This window comes from Oncorhynchus masou, chromosome 2 (assembly GCF_036934945.1).
Source record: "Oncorhynchus masou masou isolate Uvic2021 chromosome 2, UVic_Omas_1.1, whole genome shotgun sequence".
Classification (NCBI taxonomy): domain Eukaryota; kingdom Metazoa; phylum Chordata; class Actinopteri; order Salmoniformes; family Salmonidae; genus Oncorhynchus; species Oncorhynchus masou.
The window spans coordinates 19,946,160-19,963,880 of record NC_088213.1 but is presented as its reverse complement, the minus strand read 5'-3'; the positions used below and the strand labels follow the sequence as shown (position 1 = coordinate 19,963,880).

Sequence of the window (17,721 nt, the reverse complement as noted above, 5' to 3'; positions counted from 1 at the left end):
CAGGTAGTGTGAGTACAGGTAGTGTGGGTACAGGTAGTGTGTGTACAGGTAGTGTGAGTACAGGTAGTGTGAGTACAGGTAGTGTGGTACAGGTAGTGTGAGTACAGGTAGTGTGGGTACAGGTAGTGTGAGTACAGGTAATGTGTGTACATGTAGTGTGGGTACAGGAATTGTGGGTACAGGAATTGTGGGAATCTGTTTGTTCTCTGCCCAACTCTGCTCTGTTCGATTTCTGCTCAACTCTCCTCAGCTCTGTTATCTCTATTCAGCTCTACTCTGTTCAGTCTCTGCTCAGCCTCTGCTCTGCCTAACTCTGTTCAGCTCAGCTGGTCTTTACAGCAGACCAGCACAGGAAGTAGACTGGCCGCAGGCTGACAGACCTGCGTGAGTACACTTCTTTAACTTCTCTACCTCTCTTTCTTTTATCTTACTTACTTTCTCCCCACCCTCCTTATCCTCCCTCTCTCTCTCTCTCTCTTTCTTTATCTTACTTCTTTCTCCCTCTTTCTCTCTCTTCTCTCTTACCTCTTTCTTTATCTTACTTACTTTCTCCCACCCTCCTTATCCTCTCCTCTCTCTCTCTCTCTCTCTCTCTCTCTCTCTCTCTCTCTCTCTCTCTCTCTCTTCTCTCTCTTTCTCTCTCTCTCTGTCCCCCTCAGGTCTTCAGTTTTATAGTAGATAGGTTATTGAGTAGAGTATGGTAGCTACCAGAGGTATGTGCTGTGTCCAACCCAGAAGTCAGTCTTTAAAACCTCACTTTTCCTGCTAATTGATTCAGCTCATTGTTAAATCTGCAATGGCCAATAGAGCCTGAGAGGGCTGAGGTGCTGGGATGGGACCCGTTTGCAGAAACAAGGGTTACCAGAAACATGCTAACAGATCTCTGCAGGGCCAAACTCAACTCTTAACCTCCAGATAAGCCTGTTGTCAGGGAAAGCCTTCTTTCTTACTCAGAGCGGAACACTACTGTACGTGGTCCAGAAGAGCACTTACATCCCAAATGGCACCCTATTCTGTATGCATTTCACTATTTTGACCAGGGCTCATAGGCCCCATAGGGCTCTGGTCAAAAGTAGTGCACTTTGTAGGGAATTGGGTACAATTTGGGAGAAACAGCCATAGTGAGTTAGACCAGAAGTATTTCCTTAGCACGACTTCCTGAAGACATGAAGTTACATTTACAGGACAGGTTATGTATTTTAATCTCAGATTCCTAAGCACAGAACACATGATGATGAAATCCTCTTTTTTGTACTTTGTGAAACTATCTAGACCTGCAGTATCAGTGTGAGTGTTGTTACGAGCGTCCAGTCTCTCTAGCTGTATCTTTCCTTATAATGTCGGAGCAGGGTTTATGGACTGTGGCTGATGGGGTGTCTGCAGGGGAGAGTTATGGTTTGGGGACAAATCACTGGTGACAGCTTCCAGGGAACACTTGACTTTTACTGGTTACTGTCTAATCATAGACCCAAGGTCCAGCAGCTTGTGCTCCAAATGGCACCCTATTCCCTATATAGTGCACTGCCCTATATTGGCCCTGGTGAAGAGTAGTGCACTATAGAGAATAGGTGCTATATGGGACATAGCCATACACATGAAACACAGACTGGACCTCAGTCCAACAACAGGTTGGTTAACCAGCAGGTTAGTTACAGTGGAGGCAGGTGAGGGCGGCTCCTAGTATTGATTGGACCAGAACGAATGGAGCGGCAGCAAACATATGGAACCACATATTGATGTTGTTGGTACCGTTCCATTCGTTCCGGTCCAGCCACTACTATGAACCCTTCCTCCTATTTAAAGTGCCGCCAGTGGTTAGTTGTAATGCCTCTATAGTCTCTTGAGTGAGATTGGGTTCTGGGTGCAGAGATTAGAATGCCTCATTGGCAGGATCAGAATAGGATCTCCATGTTGGTTCTGTCCATTGGTGTTTCCAGTGAACCACTTCTCCTGCTGACACAGTGCTACATCCACTATTAGGCTACCCTGACATCTTCCCCCACACACACACACACACACACACACACACACACACACACACACACACACACACACACACACACACACACACACACACACACACACACACACACACACACACACACCAGCGCACCACTCTTTAAAAGCATTCCTGGGTGGAGGCGTATCTGTGTTTGTGTGTATGTGTGTGTGTTCCTGCTTCGTTCTGTCTTGTAGGGAAATGAGCAGGTTTACTCTGTGTGGATGGATGATATTTAAGGTCAGTTATTCTTAGCCCAGGTTTAGACTGTTTGGGTTTAGCTCTTGCTTTCTAAATTCCACCGTAATTGGGGAGCTCTAGGGATGGAGCCGACAACATTAGCCCTGCACTATAAATAACACACACACACACACACACACACACACACACACACACACACACACACACACACACACACACACACACACACACACACACACACACACACACACACAGCATGTGTAACTACCAGACAAGCAGACCTGTCTCCAACAACACTGGATCAGCTATCAGAGATCAAACACCATCTTACAGTGAAGAACACAAAGAAGATGTGTTGTTCCAGAATCAAATGGCTTTTACTCATATCCTGTTACTGAAGGAAGATGATGATGATGATTGAAGATGTAACATGACTCACCATGAAACAACAGTATCCTGTGAAGAGGAATAGAACAGTCTGATCTGGAACAGCAGTCAAGGAGAGGACACAGAAAACACACACTCAGACTGTCCCGCTGTAAACCAGCTCTTTAAAGCGTCTCTTCCTGGGTCCTAACACATACTGTCACAGCAGCAGTAAAAGGTGACAGAGAAACACAGCCTAGGTTGTCACTTACAGCTCAGGTCAGGGTTGAGGTGCCAGCTCAGGTCAGGGTGGAGGTGTCAGCTCAGGTCAGGGTGGCGGTGTCAGCTCAGGTCAGGGTTGAGGTGCCAGCTCAGGTCAGGGTTGAGGTGCCAGCTCAGGTCAGGGTTGAGGTGCCAGCTCAGGTCAGGGTGGAGGTGTCAGCTCAGGTCAGGGTGGAGGTGTCAGCTCAGGTCAGGGTGGAGGTGTCAAAGGAACCCTACTGATAGTCTCAGCTACTGGATAGCTCCAGCTCAGACAGTCTCAGGGTAAGGCTTAGTGAGGTGTGAAAGAGATCATAGACAGATAGATAAGAAAAGGGTAGGTGAGTGAGAGAGAGAGAGCCTTCACCCCAGGTTAGACCAGTTAGAGAGGAGAGAGACCAGGATGAGAGGAGACCAGGAGAGAGAGAGAGAGAGAGAGAGAGAGAGAGAGAGAGACCTTCTCAGACCTGTCCACTCCCCCTCTTTACAGTCACTCTGGTTATCACCCCAGGCTAGACCAGGCTATGTTACACCATGACTTCACCCCAGGTTAGACCAGGCTATGTTACACCATGACTTCACCCCAGGTTAGACCAGGCTATGTTACACCATGACTTCACCCCAGGTTAGACCAGGCTATGTTACACCATGCCTTCACCCCAGGTTAGACCAGGCTATGTTACACCATGACTTCACCCCAGGTTAGACCAGGCTATGTTACACCATGACTTCACCCCAGGTTAGACCAGGCTATGTTACACCATGACTTCACCCCAGGTTAGACCAGGCTATGTTACACCATGACTTCACCCCAGGTTAGACCAGGCTATGTTACACCATGACTTCACCCCAGGTTAGACCAGGCTATGTTACACCATGACTTCACCCCAGGTTAGACCAGGCTATGTTACACCATGACTTCACCCCAGATTAGACCAGGCTAGACCAGGCTATGTTACACCATGACTTCACTCCAGGTTAGACCAGGCTATGTTACACCATGACTTCACCCCAGGCTAGACCAGGCTATGTTACAACATGACTTCACCCCAGGTTAGACCAGGCTATGTAACAACGTGACTACACCCCAGGTTAGACCAGGCTATGTTACACCATGACTTCACTCCAGACCAGGCTATGTTACACCATGACTTCACCCCAGGTTAGACCAGGATATGTTACACCATGACTTCACCCCAGGCTAGGCCAGGCTATGTTACACCATGACTTCACCCCAGGTTAGACCAGGCTAGACCAGGCTATGTTACACCATGACTTCACCCCAGGTCAGACCAGGCTATGTAACAACGTGACTTCACCCCAGGTTAGACCAGGCTAGACCAGGCTATGTTACACCATGACTTCACCCCAGGTCAGACCAGGCTATGTTACACCATGCCTTCACCCCAGGCTAGACCAGGCTATGTTACACCATGACTTCACCCCAGGTCAGACCAGGCTAGACCAGGCTATGTTACACCATGACTTCACCCCAGGTCAGACCAGGCTAGACCAGGCTATGTAACAACGTGACTTCACCCCAGGTCAGACCAGGCTATGTAACAACGTGACTTCACCCCAGGTCAGACCAGGCTATGTAACAACGTGCCTTCACCCCAGGTCAGACCAGGCTATGTTACAACATGACTTTGATGTTGCTGATGATCTTTTCAGCGTCTGTCTGTCTGTCTGTCTGTTTACATGAACACTGAGCTGGTTGTTTCACTGACTCTCCCTGGCTAGAAGAGATGTGTGGTCCATGCTTTGCTTGATATATCAGTGGATTTTAGTAACTTCATAATGAATCATTACAGGTCCACGGGTCATGTTCTTATCAGGTATCAAAGTAAGACCCAGATGCAGACTGTTGAAGTAACAATGTTTCATGTTCCAACAAGGGCAAGCAGAAGACAGGTCAAGGCAGGCAGAGGTCGGTAATCCAGAGGGAACAGAGGTACAGGTCGGCGGGCAGGCTCAGGGGCAGGCAGAGTGGTCAGGCAGGCGGGCTCAGAGACAGGACAGGCAAGGCAAAGGTCAAAACCGGGAGGATGAGTAAAAAGAGAATAGAAGCAGGAGTACGGGAAAACATGCTGGTTGACTTGAAAAACATCCAAAACGAACTGGCACCCGAGAGACAGGAAACACAGGAATATGTACACCAGGGAAAGTGATGCCTGGAGGGGTGGAGACAATCACAAGGCAGGTGAAACAGATCAGGACGTGACAATTCCTCCCCTTGGTGTGTTTGTCTTATGATGGCTTCTCTTCCAAAGACGGTCTGAAAGTATACTTTTGTCACAAAATAAAGACAGTCCACTTTCTGAAAATACAGAACACAGCGTTAACTGTTAATGTCTATATCTCTTTCTCTCTTGACTAAACGTGCGAACTCACTGTACTATAAGTCGCTTTAGCTACAGCATCTGCTAAGTGGCTTATAACCTATTATATACTATGTGTCTTGTTAGGGAGTTGTGTAGTGTTGTAATGGGTCTAGTTAGTGGCTGTTGCAGAATGTGAACAGGTGTTGTGTCTCTCTCTGCTTGTGTCTCAAATTAAACACTACTCCCTGTATAGTGCACTACTTTTGATCAGGGCCCATAAGGCTCTGGTCAAAAGTATTGCACCACATGTGGAATAGTATTTAGGAAGCAGCCTGTGTCTGGGGAAAACTCTGATCCACCTTAAAACAGCAACAGCTGCTGGGGATCAGGTCTGCTCTATGGAAGAGCACTGCCTTGCCTTGCTTTGACAAACACACTATAGAGGGGGAGAGAGACATCGAGAGATCAAACAGAAAGAGAGAGACGGACAGAAAGAGAGACAGAGGATGAGAGGGAGAGAGAGAGCTGGCAGGCAGTGTTTTTAGGGGTTTAGGGGTACAAATCTCTCCTTCATCTGTGGCTCTGATCACAATTTAACTGAACAAGCTCTGGAAACCCTAACATCTGAGTTCCTGCCTGCCCACCTGTTAGAGCAGGTGTGTGTGGGTATGTGATTTGCTTAAATTAACATCTTTGAGATAGGGGGCAGTATTTTGACGTCCGGATGAAAAGCTTGCCCAAAGTAAACTGCCTGCTACTCAGGCCCAGAAGCTAGGATATGCATATAATTGGTTCTGGCTAGAAAACACTCTACATTTTCTACAACTGTTAAAATAATGTCTTTGAGTATAACAGAACTGAAATGGCAGGCAAAACCCAGAGGACAACCCCCCCCCCCCCCCAAAAAAAAATGTCATCCTACCACTGATTTCAATGGTTGGCACTTGTATAATAGGGCAAAATCGTGCCTGATTTCTAGATGTCAACAGTCTTTAGAAAGAGTTTCAGGCTGGTTTTTGGAAAAATGAGCCAGAAATTGTAGTTTTTCTAGGTGGGTCCCATTTTGGCTGTAGTGTTTCTAAGAGCGTGAATGAGAACGCATTCTTTGGTATTTTTCTCCAGTAAAGACAATAATGATTCTCCGTCTTAAAAATGTTATCGTTTATTTGCGTATTAGGGTATGTTTATTTGCGTATTAGGGTACCTAATGTTTGATTACAAATGTTGATTGACTTGTTTGGATAAGTGTATTGGTATAGTTTGGGATTCACTTTGTATGCATTTTGAAGGAGGGAAAACGAGTGGACTATTGACTGAAGCGCGCCAGCTAAACTGAGTTTTTATGGATATAAAGAAGGAGCTTATCGAACAAAAGCACCATTTGTAATATAACTGGGACCTTTTGGAGTGCCAACAGAAGATCTTCAAAAGTAAGGCATATATTATATCGCTATTTATGACTTTCGTGCCGCAACTCCCTGGTTGAAAATGATTTGTTATGCATTTGTGTGATGGGCGCTGTCCTAAGATAATTGCATGGTTTGCTTTCGCCGTAAAGCCTTTTTGAAATCTGACACGCGGCTGGATTAACAAGTTAAGCTTTATTTTGATGTATTGCACTTGTGGTTTCATGAAAGTTTAATATTTATAGTCATTTAATTTCAATTTGGTACTCTGCAATTTCACTGGATGTTGGCCAGGTGGGATGGTAGCGTCCCACTGATCCGCAAGAAGTTAAATGATGACAAATACTTTACTCAGTAGGTCACTCCCACTAAGGCCAATTTTGAGTGGTTGATATCCCAGGCTTTTATGTGCTGTGCACAATAGCCTGCAGGTGAGGTTAGTCCAGTGCCAACCTGATCCATAGATTTAGGGCAACATTTTGTGCGAAGTGCAAAAATACCATAAACCTCATTATATTCTTGCAGTATGAATGAACCTGAAAATGCTCTTCAATGATGTCCGTTATAAGGAGCGGATTATGTAAGGGATAATCAACGAGAGGCTGTGTGTTCTATGGAAAATAATAAATGACTTGGAAGGTGTGTTCCACGAACGCATAGAGCCCTGAGTTGATTATCTCTTATATACTGTACCATGGCTATAATTTAACACATTTGCCGCTCAAAATGTTTTCATTTGCCAGTAGAAATGTGTTCAATATCCACTGAAGTAGGAAGCAAGTTTACTAGATAGCTACAGTAGTTGCCTTGCTAGTTTCGACTTGCTAGTTTAGCTAACCAAACCATCAGTCCTAGCTTGCTATTATGAAAATCTAATTCAACAATGTCAATAATGTTTTCAATTTGATTTTGCTGCCAAAAGCAGCATGAAACATAAGAATGAACTATAGTCATTGAATTCTACCGTGCTGATATACCGTGCGTTATAGGGAAATAATGCTCGCTCTAGAATGACCTTCAATCTAATCAGAAACAAATATTTAACAATGCCATGGTCTAATTGAAAAAACGGAGCAATATATAAATAGTTTCCTCTTCAAAATGTACATTGTTGAAGAAAAGTTTCATTGAATTCCCATGATAATGAGGTTTATGGTAAGTTTTCCACTTTGCAGTGACTCTGGTGGTAACCATACCCACACTATACAATAATCACTCAGTGTGTGTGTGTGTATGTAGTTGTAATGTGTTGTGTGTGTGTGTGTGTGTGTGTGTGTGTGTGTGTGTGTGTGTGTGTGTGTGTGTGTGTGTGTGTGTGTGTGTGTGTGTGTGTGTGTGTGTGTGTGTGTGTGTGTGTGTGTGTCAGACCTGCAGATGGAGTTTGAAGAGCTGGTGTCCAGCACCAGGAGACTAAGTCTCAGCAGCACAGAGAAGCAGAAGAGAGGAAGCATTGCCAATGCTGACTCCAGGTTGGACCGCAAGAGAGAGGTAAGACAGCAATATGGTACGCTACGTTAATTCAGAGAGAAGTAACACAATGACCCATTTCTACTGAGCTGGGTCAAGCCAAGTCAAGCTAATCTGCACCAGGCTGGCCTGGTTATGCATCCACTGTAGTTGACAGAACCCTGCTGGAACGCTGGAAAGAAAATATCTGAGCCAGAACAGTACTGTTTGGGTGGCACCATAGTGTAAAAATGTGTAAAGTGTAGTCAAACTTGTGTGTTTAGTATTAGTTGTAATGTGTTGTTGTTTAGTATTAGTTGTAATGTGTTGTGTGTTTAGTATTAGTTGTAATGTGTTGTGTGTTTAGTATTAGTTGTAATGTGTTGTGTGTTTAGTATTAGTTGTAATGTGTTGTGTGTTTAGTATTAGTTGTAATATGTTGTGTGTTTAGTATTAGTTGTAATATGTTGTGTGTATTAGTTGTAATGTGTTGTGTGTTTAGTATTAGTTGTAATGTGTTGTGTGTTTAGTATTAGTTGTAATATGTTGTGTGTTTAGTATTAGTTGTAATATGTTGTGTGTTTAGTATTAGTTGTAATATGTTGTGTGTTTAGTATTTGCTGTAATGTGTTGTGTGTTCCAGTCCCACTACATCGGAGCAGGTCCAGAGTTCCAGCATGTCTGTTTCAAGCCCTGTGCTCAGAGTCCTCTGGTGTCTCGTTACCTGCACCTCCAAGACATCCCAACACCCGCTGGATCTGATACACGCAGGATCAGACGCACTGAGATCACCAACCTCACATATCCTTACACACACACACACACACACACACACACACGCACACACACACACACACACACGCACACGCACACACGCACACACACACACACACACACACACACACACACACACTCACATGCACACGCACACACGCGCACAAACACACACACACACACAAACACACACACACACACAGGGGCCCTAAAAAATGATTAGAACATGTACTATAAAATTATTAACCTATCATCATTAATAGAATATTTTATTTACAGAGCCTCTGTATTGCCTAACCCTCTATTTACATGAAATGGTTAGGTCCTGCCCTAAAAACCAGGTGCAAATGGTACTTGCTAGCAGTAGCTTCCAAAAATGAAAAGAAAGACAGAAGAGAGAAAAGAAAGGGCGATGATATGTCACCCAATTTTTCACAAAGGAAGGTGGGTGTAGTCTGTGAGTGTTAGAAATGTACCTGGTAGCTTAGTCCATAGTGAAATAGGCTCCTTTTGCTCCCCTAACATTAGTTACTTAATATCTTCACAGAAAATTCTGTGTTTACATTTCACTCTTTTAACCCTTCATTTAATCAATGCAGCAAACTTTTAGCAAGCTATTCATACTAAATCAGTTGTCCCTGCCCCTGTCTGGTGCCAGGCCCAGCAGCCCTGTTTCCAATCCCCCATACCCCTGAACCAGCCCTGTCTCCCATCACCATACCCCTGAACCAGCCCTGTCTCCCCATCCCCATACCCCTGAACCAGCCCTGTCTCCCATCCCCATACCCCTGAACCAGCCCTGTCTCCCATCCCCATACCCCTGAACCAGCTCTGTCTCCCATCCCCATACCCCTGAACCAGCCCTGTCTCCCATCCCCATACCCCTGAACCAGCCCTGTCTCCCATCCCCATACCCCTGAACCAGCCCTGTCTCCCATCCCCATACCCCTGAACCAGCCCTGTCTCCCATCCCCATACCCCTGAACCAGCCCTGTCTCCCATCCCCATACCCCTGAACCAGCCCTGTCTCCCATCCCCATACCCCTGAACCAGCCCTGTCTCCCATCCCCATACCCCTGAACCAGCCCTGTCTACCCCCATCCCCATCCCCATACCCCTGAACCAGCCCTGTCTCCCCATCCCCATACCCCTGAACCAGCCCTGTCTCCCATCCCCATACCCCTGAACCAGCCCTGTACCCCTGAACCAGCCCTGTCCCCATCCCCATACCCCTGAACCAGCCCTGTCTCCCATCCCCATACCCCTGAACCAGCCCTGTCTCCCATCCCCATACCCCTGAACCAGCCCTGTCTCCCATCCCCATACCCCTGAACCAGCCCTGTCTCCCATCCCCATACCCCTGAACCAGCCCTGTCTCCCATCCCCATACCCCTGAACCAGCCCTGTCTCCCCATCCCCATACCCCTGAACCAGCCCTGTCTCCCATCCCCATACCCCTGAACCAGCCCTGTCTCCCCATCCCCATACCCCTGAACCAGCCCTGTCTCCCATCCCCATACCCCTGAACCAGCCCTGTCTCCCATCCCCATACCCCTGAACCAGCCCTGTCTCCCATCCCCATACCCCTGAACCAGCCCTGTCTCCCATCCCCATACCCCTGAACCAGCCCTGTCTCCCATCCCCATACCCCTGAACCAGCCCTGTCTCCCATCCCCATACCCCTGAACCAGCCCTGTCTCCCATCCCCATACCCCTGAACCAGCCCTGTCTCCCATCCCCATACCCCTGAACCAGCCCTGTCTCCCATCCCCATCCCCATATCCCCCTGAACCAGCCCTGTCTCCCCATCCCCATACCCCCTGTCTCCCATCCCCAACCAGCCCTGTCTCCCCATCCCCATACCCCTGAACCAGCCCTGTCTCCCATCCCCATACCCCTGAACCAGCCCTGTCTCCCCATCCCCATACCCCTGAACCAGCCCTGTCACCCATCCCAAAACCCCTGAACCAGCCCTGTCTCCCATCCCCAAAACCCTGAACCAGCCCTGTCTCCCATCCCCATACCCCTGAACCAGCCCTGTCTCCCATCCCCATCCCAGCCCTGTCTCCCCCTGAACCAGCCCTGTCTCCCATCCCCATACCCCTGAACCAGCCCTGTCTCCCATCCCCATACCCCTGAACCAGCCTTGTCTCCCATCCCCATACCCATGAACCAGCCCTACTCCCAACTGAAGAAGAAGGTGAGCAGCGTTGTGTTGAATGACATATCAGTTGGTATAATTGCAGGTACTGCAATACATTGAGGACGGGAATGTGATTCTCCAGTCAGGAAAAATCTCCCTTGACACAGAGGCAGCCAATATCAGAGCCTTAAAGGAAGAGGCTCTTAGAGATGGATGGGAGTCTCTCCTGTCTGAGGAAACACTGATTTCTCCCCAAATAGATGTTGCATTTCAATTTAGCAAGGAACACAGCCTCCAGAGGAAATGGAAGAGATTCCAAATCAAATCAAATGTATTTGTCACATACACATGGTTAGCAGATGTTAATGCGAGTGTAGCGAAATGCTTGTGCTTCTAGTTCCGACAATGCCGTAATAACCAACAAGTAATCTAACTAACAAGTTCAAAACTACTACCTTATACACACAAGTGTAAAGGGATAAAGAATATGTACATAAAGATATATGAACGAGTGATGGTACAGAACTGCATAGGCAAGATGCAGTAGATGGTATCGAGTACAGTTTATACATATGAGATGAGTAATGTAGGGTATGTAAACAAAGTGGCATAGTTTAAAGTGGCTAGTGATACATGTATTACATAAAGATGCAGTTGATGACATAGAGTACAGTATATACATATACATATGAGATGAGTAATGTAGGGTATGTAAACATTATATTAAGTAGCATTGTTTAAAGTGGCTAGTGATATATTTTACATCAATTCCCCTGAATTCCCATTATTGAAGTGGCTGGAGTTGAGTCAGTGTGTTGCCAGCAGCGGCTGGCTGTTTAACAGTCTGATGGCCTTGAGATAAAAGCTGTTTTTCAGTCTCTCGGTCCCTGCTTTAATGCACCTGTACTGACCTCGCCTTCTGGATGATAGCGGGGTGAACAGGCAGTGGCTCGGGTGGTTGTTGTTCTTGATGATCTTTATGGCCTTCCTGTGACATCGGGTGGTGTAGGTGTCCTGGAGGGCAGGTAGTTTGCCCCCGGTGATGCGTTGTGCAGACCTCACTAACCTCTGGAGAGCCTTACGGTTGCGGGCGGAGCAGTTGCTGTACCAGGCGGTGATACAGCCCAACAGGATGCTCTCGATTGTTCATCTGTAGAAGTTTGTGAGTGCTTTTGGTGACAAGCCAAATTTCTTCAGCCTCCTGAGGTTGAAGAGGCGCTACTGCGCCTTCTTCACGATGCTGTCTGTGTGGGTGGACCAATTCAGTGTGTCTGTGATGTGTACGCCGAAGAACTTAAAACCTACTACCCTCTCCACTACTGTCCCATCGATTTGGATAGGGGGGTGCTCCCTCTGCTGTTTCCTGAAGTCCACAATCATGATGAGACCTCTCAAGAGGAGACAGCTCAGGACAGTGCAGCAAAGGTGTTTCGGAACAGTGTTTTTTACTGCTATAGACAACATCATAAGTGACTTGGACACTAGGTTTCACACCACTGCAAAAATTGTAGAATAATTTTCTAATGTTCCTAAAGTTGGTCAGATTATTGAGGATCAAGTCCCTTCTGTCTGCCAACCACTGATCACAACGTATTCCAGAGATCTGACACCTGAATTTCAACATGAAGTAAGACACCTGAACACTGTATATGCTGACACTTTCCCCCCTAACTTGTCCCCTCTTGGTCTCCTGACACCTGAAAACTGTATATGCTGCCACTTCCCCCCCTAACTTGTCCCCTCTTGGTCTCCTGACACCTGAACACTGTATATGCTGCCACTTTTCCCCCTAACTTGTCCCCTCTTGGTCTCCTGACACCTGAACACTGTATATGCTGCCACTTTCCCCCCTAACTTGTCCCCTCTTGGTCTCCTGACACCTAAACACTGTATATGCTGCCACTTTCCCCCCTAACTTGTCCCCTCTTGGTCTCCTGACACCTGAACACTGTATATGCTGCCACTTTCCCCCTAACTTGTCCCCTCTTGGTCTCCTGACACCTGAACACTGTATATGCTGCCACTTCCCCCCCTAACTTGTCCCCTCTTTGTCTTCTGACACCTGAACACTGTATATGCTGCCACTTTTCCCCCTAACTTGTCCCCTCTTGGTCTCCTGACACCTGAACACTGTATATGCTGCCACTTCCCCCCTAACTTGTCCCCTCTTGGTCTCCTGACACCTGAACACTGTATATGCTGCCACTTTTCCCCCTAACTTGTTCCCTCTTGGTCTCCTGACACCTGAACACTGTATATGCTGACACTCCCCCCCTAACTTGTTCCCTCTTGGTCTCCTGACACACCTGAATACTGTATATGCTGACACTCCCCCCCTAACTTGTCCCCTCTTGGTCTCCTGACATCTGAACACTGTATATGCTGCCACTTCCCCCCCTAACTTGTCCCCTCTTGGTCTCCTGACACCTGAACACTGTATATGCTGCCACTTCCCCCTAACTTGTCCCTTCTTTGTCTTCTGACACCTGAACACTGTATATGCTGCCACTTCCCCCTAACTTGTCCCCTCTTTGTCTTCTGACACCTGAACACTGTATATGCTGCCACTTCCCCCTAACTTGTCCCCTCTTGGTCTCCTGACACCTGAACACTGTATATGCTGCCACTTGTTCCCCTTGGTCCCCTGACACCTGAACACTGTGCTGCCCTCTTGGTCTCCTGACACCTGAACACTGTATATGCTGCCACTTCCCCCCCCTAACTTGTTCCCTCTTGGTCTCCTGACACCTGAACACTGTATATGCTGCCACTTCCCCCCTAACTTGTTCCCTCTTGGTCTCCTGACACCTGAACACTGTATATGCTTGCCACTTGTTCTTGGTCCCCCTGAAACTTGTTCCCTCTTGGTCTCCTGACACCTGAACACTGTATATGCTGCCACTCCCCCCCCCCCCTAACTTGTTCCCTCTTGGTCTCCTGACACCTGGACACTGTATATGCTGCCACTTCCCCCCCTAACTTGTCCCCTCTTTGTCTCCTGAATGCAATTTGTAAAATGCAGCTGAAAAAGCATTTTTGTAGAAGTGTGCATTGCTTTACGTATATTTTGCACACTGCCTGTGACTGTTGCTTGTGGCGAGAGCTTTCAGTAAGATAAAACTGATTTAAACAACTATTTGAGGTCCACTATGTCCCAGGACAGGCTTTGCAGTCTTGACATGCTGTCCATTGAAAGTCAGTTAGCTAGAAAGCTGGACTTCAAAGACTTGATCAGTGACTTTGCCAGCAAGAAGGCTCAGCGCTGGGCTCTTGGTGAGTAAGGCTGAGCAGGGGCCAGTGATGACTGTTAAATGGTATGGCTGTGGATGTTGGATCACTACATCACTACACTACATGATGCCCACAGGCTGAGCACAAGACTGAGAACAGACAGAGAACAATATGTATCTCAAAGTAATGGCTGGATTACCATCACATTTGTTGTGCACAATCAAGACCCCAAGTGGAAGAAACCTATTGATTTGGTGACCCCTTGACCTTTCCTGTAGCACCAACATCAGGCCTTTTCATTTTCCATTTAATTTTGTTTTCCATTTTCCATTTCCACTTTTCCAGCTGCTTATTTTCTAGTTGGTATGTATACTTAGTTCAGAAATCTGCTGCTGATTTGATTATTTTGTTTGTTATATCATTCTATAGATGATAATGTTATTTTATTTTAATTAAAGAGGTTAATGTATATTGAAGTTATTCATTCATGTTAAGAGAATTTTCCATTCGAGAATATTACCATGACAATGACATTTAGACTGTAAAAGATGCCCTTTAATACAGTTCTTATAGAGGGGATCAGTCTTGCATCAAATGGTGAATTCCACTGTATGCAGAATGTTGCATGTCTGCACAGTGTTATATTGTCACAGTTCACTGTCAGTAAATATCCTACAGTAAATATTGGACTACAAGAGAGTTGCAAGCCTGCAAAGGTAGTTATTTAAGGCTTTGAATGGGTTGATTGGGTTCTGGAGGTGTGTGGTTACAGCAAATGTGCAGGGTTGGTGTGGCCTGTGGTGGTGGGGCCCAATGTGATATACTTTCATGGGGTCCAAAATCCCTGGCGGCGCCCCTGCACACACACACACACACACCACACACACACACACACACACACACACACACACACACACACAGGCACACAGGAACACACACACAGACACACACACATGCACAGACACAAACACATGTTGTTTTGCACACAGCTGGAACACTGTATTTATGCTGAGAACAACATGTAAAAACATACTCTTAAACATGCTAATAAAACGTGCATGGATTATGTGGGACTGTGCTTTACTGGAGTTAATGAACCACTTAATGAACCTGGCACAGGAGAAGACGGGAGGGCTGAGTACAGGGGGTATAGAGTTCAAACTAATCTCATCGGCTTTTTCTCACCATATTCTGACTGTAAAACTCTGAGATAATCATGGTTTGGGAATGTGTAGGACCTGATAGGTTTTAATGAAATGTAACATAACAGAAGTTAGAGATACACTATATGTACAAAATTATGTGGACACCCCTTCAAATTAGTGCATTCAGCTATTTCAGCCACACCCGTTGCTGACAGGTGTATAAAATCAAGCACACAGCATGCAATCTCCATTGACAAACATTGGCAGTAGAACGGCCTCACTGAAGAGATCAGTGGCTTTCAGCACAGCACCGTCAGGATGTCACCTTTCCAACAAGTCAGTTTGACAAATATCTGCTCTGCTAGAGCTGCCCCGGTCAACCGAACGGGACCATCTAGTGCTAAAAATGGTCTGTCCTGGGTTTCCATGGCCGAGCAGCCGCACACAAGCCTAAGATCACCATGCACAATGGGTTTGGCGGATGCCAGGAGAATGCTACCTGCCTATTGCATAGTGCCAACTGTAAAGTTTGGTTAAGGAGGAATAGTGGTCTGGGGCTGTTTTTTAGGGTTTGGGCTGTGCCCCTTCGATCCAGTGAAGGAAATCTTAACGCTACAGCATACAATGACATTCTAGATTCTGTGTTTCCAACTTTGTGGCAACAGTTTGGGGAAGGCCCTTTCCTGTTTTAGCACGATAATGCCCCCGTGCACAAAGCGAGGGCCATACAGAAATGGTTTGTCGAGATCGGTTCCGGAAGAACTTGACTGGCCTGCACAGAGCCCTTTCCTCAACCCCATCGAACACCTTTGGGATGAATTGGAACGCCGACTGCGAGCCAGGCCTAATCGCCCAACAGTGCCTGACTTCACTAATGCTCTTATGGCTGAATGGAAGCAAGTCCCCGCAGCAATGTTCCAACATCTAGTGGAAAGCCTCCCCAAAAGAGCGGCGTCTGTTAGAGCAGCAAAGGGGGGACCAGCTCCATATTAATGCACATGATTTTGGAATGAGATGTTTGACGAGCAGGTGTCCACATACTTTTCGTCATGTAGTGTAGTTTGTCATAAGAAGGTGACAGTAGTTGTATTCCTTGACTGTCTGTGGTGTAACTCCTTCCAAACCCACCTACCAAGAGGTGCTGACTGAGGTGGAGGAGAGGAGCCACAAAAGGCAACAGGAATACAACACGTAAAATACACACACACACAGAAATACAACATAAGCAAGGCATAGATAGCTTCCCCAATAATATTACATGACCATTACAGTATAACATGTCTGACAGCTCTCCTCTACTCCCTATCCATCCCTGTAGGTTCTGCCAGCAGACGAAACAGGAGATAGCTGACATCCACAGAGATCGACTGATCCATAACATGAAACTCAACAGGTAGGAAACTAACACATTGTCCTCACTGATGTTTTAGTCACTTTGACAAATATGGATTTAGAACTGAACTGCCGCTTGAACCTTTCCTGTGTTTCCTTTTCTTGTGTCCAGGATGAAGAAAGAGATTTTCAGTGACCGCATGGAGGTGAAGATCGCCAGCGAGGGAATCATGAATAAATGGGTAGCTGAACTCTCCACTGTATAGTTATATCACATCTGTACTCTAACCAACTTTTGTCACATAAATTAAACGACAAGGGTTTGGAGAACACAAACAGTACAGACTCTACCTGATACAGAGCCTTTTGTCTGTGTGTGTTCAGAACCACCCCCCATACCGCCAGCGTCTGCAGAAGGGAGAGGGGAAAGAGAGGAAAGAGGAGTCAGAGGAGGTGAAGAATACTAACCAACCTTCTGTTCCAGAGAACCGAAAGACAGCTGGACAATGACACTGCAACTTTCAGAACAGCGTCTCTCTCTCTTTCTCTTTATGCCACTCAGATCTACAGAACATGATGTCAGTGTTTTGTTCTACATTAATATATATTTTACATTTGTTTTCATTGAAATTCACCCAGATGATTTAAATGCCAGTCTTCACACTTCACCATTCACACTGTGATTATTTCCCTTCAGTCTGTTCTCCCTTTTTCAGACGCTGACTTGAAACAGTGTGTGTGTGTGTCTGTGTCAGGCCAGAGCAGGGCTAGTGTGTTTTAGAAGTCATGAAGGCTCAGAAACATCACAGAAACATATTACCTCTCAGAGACTCACAGCACACCAGAGGTGTGTGTGTGTGTGTGTGTGTGTGTGTGTGTGTGTGTGTGTGTAGTGTGTGTGTGTAGTGTGTGTGTGTAGTGTGTGTGTGTGTGTGTGTGTGTGTGTGCCAGAAGTGTGTGAAAACAAATGTGTGTGTGTGTACAGTCAAATTGTGTGTGTGTGATGTGTGTGTGTGTGTGTGTGTGTGTGTGTGTGTGCCAGAAGAAGAAGACAAATCTACAGTCAAATGAATGATACATACAGCAAACAAAA

At 46.4% G+C, this 17,721-nt stretch overlaps 1 protein-coding gene across 1 annotated transcript; it reads left to right on the top strand.

Annotated features, from left to right (window-relative positions):
• Positions 1-7,928: 7,928 nt before the first annotated feature.
• LOC135553706 (protein FAM227B-like) lies at positions 7,929-17,296 on the top strand. Its single transcript, XM_064985661.1, has 6 exons — positions 7,929-8,045; positions 8,647-8,804; positions 16,410-16,487; positions 16,615-16,689; positions 16,801-16,870; positions 17,013-17,296. Exons 1-6 carry the CDS (start codon positions 7,932-7,934, stop codon positions 17,136-17,138), a joined length of 621 nt encoding a protein of 206 aa, XP_064841733.1. The 5' UTR covers positions 7,929-7,931; the 3' UTR covers positions 17,139-17,296.
• Positions 17,297-17,721: the final 425 nt, after the last annotated feature.

What these genes read in the sequence shown, in the direction of transcription:
- LOC135553706 (XM_064985661.1), top strand. Translation starts at nt 7,932, where the DNA reads ATGGAGTTTGAAGAGCTGGTGTCCAGCACCAGGAGACTAAGTCTCAGC. An exon ending in GGTTGGACCGCAAGAGAGAG is followed by an intron (nt 8,046 to 8,646) that starts GTAAGACAGCAA and finishes TGTGTGTTCCAG; the next exon opens with TCCCACTACATCGGAGCAGG. An exon ending in ACTGAGATCACCAACCTCAC is followed by an intron (nt 8,805 to 16,409) that starts ATATCCTTACAC and finishes CTGTGGTGTAAC; the next exon opens with TCCTTCCAAACCCACCTACC.